Source organism: Vulpes lagopus, chromosome 22 (genome assembly GCF_018345385.1).
Source record: "Vulpes lagopus strain Blue_001 chromosome 22, ASM1834538v1, whole genome shotgun sequence".
Classification (NCBI taxonomy): domain Eukaryota; kingdom Metazoa; phylum Chordata; class Mammalia; order Carnivora; family Canidae; genus Vulpes; species Vulpes lagopus.
Genome location: NC_054845.1, coordinates 25,656,736 through 25,662,735, shown reverse-complemented (window position 1 = coordinate 25,662,735; position 6,000 = coordinate 25,656,736). Strand labels below are relative to the sequence as shown.

At 64.1% G+C, this 6,000-nt stretch overlaps 1 protein-coding gene across 1 annotated transcript; it reads left to right on the top strand.

Annotated features, from left to right (window-relative positions):
* Window positions 1-1,374: 1,374 nt before the first annotated feature.
* Window positions 1,375-5,409, top strand: FEV (FEV transcription factor, ETS family member). The gene is made up of 3 exons (XM_041737634.1): window positions 1,375-1,491; window positions 2,240-2,314; window positions 4,226-5,409. Exons 1-3 carry the CDS (start codon window positions 1,440-1,442, stop codon window positions 4,810-4,812), a joined length of 714 nt encoding a protein of 237 aa, XP_041593568.1. The 5' UTR covers window positions 1,375-1,439; the 3' UTR covers window positions 4,813-5,409.
* The last annotated feature ends 591 nt before the right edge of the window (window positions 5,410-6,000 follow it).

Genomic DNA, 6,000 nt, shown 5'->3' with positions numbered 1-6,000 from the left:
AGCCTCATCTTCAGCTAGCATCCCTCCTTAGCTAGCCTCTCTTGAGCCAGGAAGCCCCACAGGTACTCAGAGACTCCAGGCCACTTGGGAACCACATCAGCTTTGCTAATACACAATCAGTGTCTTTGGAAGGGATTTCAGTCTCCACACCCTCCCTGGGTTGGCTGCCTTATACAGTACACAACCCTGTTTCAACCCTTCTACTCCTGCTAGAGCGAGGTGCCAAATGCAGTCTGGTTCAGGGATAACCAGGATGGGAGTAGTTGAGAGGGTGGGTGGTAGGCTGGGATGACAGAGGGTGGGAAGGATGGAAGAGGAATACTTTTGGGGGGAATCGGTAGGGGGCTCATGAACCTATTGTATGCCACAGATTAGGAACAGATGAAGGAAAAATGGAGGAGAAGGAGAGAAGACAGAGAGAGAGAGGGAGAGAGAGAGGGAGAGAGAGAGAGAGAGAGAGAGAATAGAGACAGGAAGGGGGGGTGGCATTGAACAGACTAGAAGAGGAAGAAAGATCTAGAAAGAAGGAGGAGGGGCAAACCCGCTAGAAGTTGTAGGGGGACAACCTGGCGCTGGCCCAGAGGCCTGGGAGCCCTGGAAAGGCAAGAAACAGGCCAAAGCAAGAGGGAGACAGGGAAGGAGATCGGGTCTCTAGGGAAGAGCAGAGAGCGGGAGAGGAGGAGGAGGGAGAAGGCGCAGGGAGGAGGAGGGGGCGGTGATAAAGGGAGCAACTGCTGCCCGGCCGGGAGCGGAGCGACAGGCGAGAGGGAGGGAAGCGGAAATTTAAAAGTGAAGATGCAGATAACGCAGCCTGGAGACGGGAACCCGGGTGGGGGTGGGGGGAGGAAGGGGGAGGAGAGTGGAGCCGTGATGGGGGCGGGAATGGGCGAAAGGAGGGGCTGTGGCCCCGGGGGTCCGAGGTGGGGCCGGGTACCCTGCCCTGTCGCTGTTTGCTGAGAGTCACGGAGGCGGAAAGGCAATGCGCTCCCGACCCCTATCAGAGCGGGAGGCCCAGGCCCATCCCCCGCGCGTCTCCCGGGTTGCGGGGCGCTGGGGGCTGCTGGGTGCGCTTGGCTGCGGCGCGGCGCGTTGGAGACTTTATTGCGATGGGGCGATAAGAGGGGCGGGGGCGGGGTCCGGGGGGCCGAGGCAGCAGCGCTTTAATTAAAACGGAAATTGCGGCCCCTGCCCGCGCGGGGGGCCGGAGGGTTCCAGGCAGCCTGGTAGCTGGGAGCATCGCTCCAGGACCCCCTCCATCCCCCGCCACACCCGGGCAGCCCCCTCCCGCCAGGCCCTGCCGGACCCGCGCCGTCTTCTTCTCCTTGTCACCCGCGGTTGCCTCGGGCGGGGATCGGTGCCCCGGAGCGCAAAGCCTGACGCGTCCCCCCTCTCTCATCACCCCCCCACACACACCTCCCACCACCCAGTCCCTGGCGGCGATGAGACAGAGCGGCGCCTCCCAGCCCCTGCTGATCAACATGTACCTGCCAGGTACCAGGGACCAGCCGGGGGCTGGAGGCACCAGGACCCGGGGCCGGAAGTTTGGGTTCGGGCATGGGAAGGGGTTACTGGGGTCCAAAGGAACCGGACGTGGTCCAGAGACTGGGATTGCCGGGAGGACTGAGCAATCTAGGGCATCGGGGGACCTTAAAGGCAGATGGAGAGCTTTGGGGTTCTAGTGTGAGGTCTAAGGACTCCAAGTGAACAGACTGGGAACCTGGGAGGCGGAGGGCGCGAGCCGAGGGGCGTGGGGAGCCTGGTAGGGGGAGCAGGGGTCTTCGCTGTGGCCGGGGACCGACTCCGTGTGCGTTCAGCGTCGGGAGGCTGTGGTCAGCTGAGCGTCGCCCCTGCGCCCTCGTGGCTCCTCACCTCCGTGCTCCGAGCGTTCCCACCAGCCCGGCCTTCCAGGCGCCCTCCTGTCTTCTGCGATGGGCTCCGGGCGCTCCCGCTCCGCCGGCGCACTCCCTGCTCGGCTTTATAAGGCTCCCGCCGGCCCGTTCGGAAAGCGGATTTCCTTTTTCCTGGACGCGTTTCCTGACTTGGGCGTTATGGAGGGGCTCCGCGCGGCGCGCGCCCGGGCCAGGCTCGCGGAGGAGGAGCCGGCGGCTCAAGCCCCCAGCCTCGCACCCAGGAACCAACCCCCAACCCCTCCGCCCCCGAGCCTTGGCCCGGAGCCCTTTCGGTCAAGCCCACAACCTCCGCTCGGGTCCTGAGTGTTTTCTCCTGCTGCATCTTACAGATCCCGTCGGAGACGGTCTCTTCAAGGAAGGGAAGAGCCCGGGGTGGGGGCCGCTGAGCCCGGCGGTGCAGAAAGGTGAGTTGGCCCGCGGGCGCGGGAGAAGGCCGGGGCACCCACCCCAGAAGGAGGGGCCGAACAGAGGGTGGAAGCGATGTGCACTGCACGGCCCTGGAAAGGAAGGGTCCAGGCATGGCTGTGGGAGGCTGAGGGGAGGAGGCATTCACTTGGCCTTTGGCTCCAGCAGATTCCCAGTCCCAGAGCTGGACCTGCAGGCCCCTGGCGGAGGGAGAGGATCCTGGCCCTTGGTCCTTATCCCCTTCCAGGCCAGGACCCAGATGCTTGGCGTCCTTTCCCTCTTGGTAGCAGGAGCACAAAGCCGAGCACCTCTGGGCAAGGAGACCCAGATGATTACTCCCTGGCCACTCCAGTCCTTCTCACCACCCGAACCGGGTGAGCACCTACCTACCTGCCTCACTGGCTCAGGCCCGCAGGGCTCTAGGAGTCAAGTTGGCTGGGCCATTGCTGTTGATTCTCAGGTTCCCCCACCGGGCTCTGCAAGTTGCTAAATTACTCTCCGCTTTGCCTTGCTGGTCTCAGAACCTGGCTGGCCCTCCAGGCAAAGCCTCCCTGCTGCCCCTACCGCCCCACCAGTCAGGATCCTAGATCTCACCAAGTTACAGTAACCTCAAAGACAAGGTTGGCAACTGCTTTATCCAGAAGGGGACATGACTCCCAACAAAAATGGGTTTCCAAGCCTCTGATGTGGGTCTGCGGCGGTGCCAGCTGCACATTTTAACCCAAACCTTCCTTTGTTCCTGACCCTAAAGCTCCTGACCTGGAGTCAGGCAGCTTTTTGCTGAGCTGGTGTGGAGGGATTGGGGTTGAAATGATGGTGAAGGGCAGCGTCTGGATTCAGAGCCAGTGGTTGAGAAAGGAGAGGCTCCATCAGGCCTGATTTGAACCGATAATCAGATTATTATTTTTTTAATAATCAGATTATTTCAAGGAAAAATCTTTTTTTTCCCCCTCCCCTTAAAGAGAGGAAGTAATTGTACCAAGATTTTTTTTCCCTTGTCTGATTGAGGCTTGAAAGTAGGGGCATGAGAATTCTTTGGCAGCCCTCTCTCTCATCACCTGCATAGCCGGGAAAATCCTACTTGCTGCTACCAGCCATCCTGAATGCAGCCCGAAGAGCCCAGAGATGGCCAAAGATGGAAGGAGGCAGGGAGCCAAGCACAGCGACTTCCCACTTCCCGGTCTTATGTCCTCTCCTCAGAGCTGTGCATCACACCCCAAAGTATGACACCTTCCCAAGCCGAGAATCCCGCCTATTTCGAAAAACGGGGCTGAACGCGAGTGAGCGCCAGCGCAGCGCTCTGCACCCGGGACCCTGGCGAGGGTGGGGAGCCTTCAGAGTCTGACATTCCTCGCAAGCTTTGGAGGTCACTGCCCCCCATTCCTGTCTGACTAGTACCTCCAAAAAGCCAGCCTCCACCTCTTCTCCACCTCAGGCGGCGCCAGTCCAACCGCAGGCCTTTGACCGCTAGGCCCTGTCCCGAGGCGCGGGGGTCCCGCTGCACCCCTGCCTCTTCCCTCTGGACTTGCAGACATGGTCCAGCTGGGATGTGGCAGTCGAGGCACCTGCGCAGACCACCCCGTGCGGCGGTGCAGGCTCCCCTCTGCTCCAAGAAGGGCGCAGGGCCCAGGTGGCGGTAGGGGCCCGCTATCCGGCCCTCGCCGGCTCCTGAAAGCCGCGGGCCCTGGTGCGCGCAGCCGCCGCCTCCTCCCCAATTCTCACCAAGCCAGGAGCCCTCGGGGCTGCGTCCTCCCAGGAGGCAAACCGGGTTTCCATTGTGCAAAAGCCCGGGACGGGCTCAGGGCCGCTGGGCGGAGCGGCCCCCTCCCCCGCCGGCCGCCCGACGCGCCCTCTCCCCCCTTCCCCGCCCCGCCTCGCCCCGCCCGTGGCTGACCGCCCCCTCCCCACAGGCAGCGGGCAGATCCAGCTGTGGCAGTTTCTGCTGGAGCTGCTGGCCGACCGCGCCAACGCCGGCTGCATCGCGTGGGAGGGCGGCCACGGCGAGTTCAAGCTCACGGACCCCGACGAGGTGGCGCGGCGCTGGGGCGAGCGCAAGAGCAAGCCCAACATGAACTACGACAAGCTGAGCCGCGCGCTGCGCTACTACTACGACAAGAACATCATGAGCAAGGTGCACGGCAAGCGCTACGCCTACCGCTTCGACTTCCAGGGCCTGGCGCAGGCCTGCCAGCCGCCCCCCGCGCACGCCCACGCCGCGGCCGCCGCCGCCGCCGCCGCCGCCGCCGCCCAGGACGGGGCGCTCTACAAGCTGCCGGCCGGCCTGGCCCCGCTGCCCTTCCCCGGCCTCTCCAAACTCAACCTGATGGCCGCGTCGGCCGGCGTCGCGCCCGCCGGCTTCTCCTACTGGCCGGGCCCGGGCCCCGCCGCCACGGCCGCCGCCACCGCCGCGCTCTACCCCAGCCCCGGCCTGCAGCCCCCGCCCGGGCCCTTCGGGGCGGTGGCCGCCGCCTCGCACTTGGGGGGCCACTACCACTAGACGGGGCGCCCGGAGCCGCGCCGTGCGCCGTCGCATCCACACCCGGGGAAAGGGCCCGGAGCCCCCCCACCGTTCCTTTGCTCTCAGATTTTACTCCCTCGCGGCGCCCGCGCCCAGCCCCGCGGAAGGGGCAGGAAGCCTCCGCGGTCTTCTTTCAGCACTGGATTTGCCCCTGCACCCCCCACCCCTCCTCCCACCCCGCATCACCCTCAACCCCCAGGGGAGAGTGACTGTGGCCTCCTCCCCGCTTTCCTTAACTCCACCTTCTAGGCCCCAGAGCCCCGCCGGGGTTCCCGGACCTCCCCTGTCTCTCCCTGCCCTCCACCTGTCTTGTGCCTGGCTCCTGGAAGCCCTCTCCGTTAGGACCCCTCTTTTCCGAATTCCAAATCTTTTCTCATTTTTTCTTTCCCCCACTGAGCTGCCCCGTCCTGGAGTGATAGAAGCCTCACACAGTCCTTGACCTCTGGGCTTCTCCGGGCTTGGTGAGGGCCGCTGCCCCCTGTGACTCATCTGGGTAGCTTCTGGCCCCCCTTCCTCCCGCCTCTGTCTCTCTCTCTGGATGGCCTGCTGTGTTTCTCTTCCCTTCCAGACCCATTAAAGCTCCGGAGCTCCCCACTGCCTCCTCTCTGAGTTCTTTGATGCACCAGAACCTTTATTCCGGGGGAGGGGGGGTGGAGATGCCCAACTCAGGCCTGAGCGGGAAGGCCTTACCAGGAAGAGAATGAGGGCAAAGCAGGCTCGGTTGCTGGGAGCGGGCAGAGGAGCCCCTGATGGGTGGGCTCACCCCGGGAGGGAGGCCGCCCTGCTGCAGCCCCCCCACCTGATGGACCCCAGGCCGTCCAGCCCAACCTGCCTCACTCTGCCTTCCACCTGTCCCTTCTCGCCACCCCGTCTCACCCCCCATCCCAGCCGGTCTCCTCTGCACACCATCTCAACCTTTCCGGTCTCCAGTTCCTTTCCTTCCCCCACCGCCCCTCCCCAGCCTACCCTCACTTTGACTTTCTCTCCCCTTCATTTACAAAACGCCCCCCCCCCGTATCTCCAACGCTATCTCTTCTGTAGATCTGCCTCCTGATTTTGGCCTCCCCCCCTTTCCCGGCGCGCGCTCTCAGAGGGGGCTTGCGGCGGGACCCTCCTTCTCGCGGGTGGCGCGCGCCCTCTGCTGGCAGGATGAGGGTAAACCAGGGC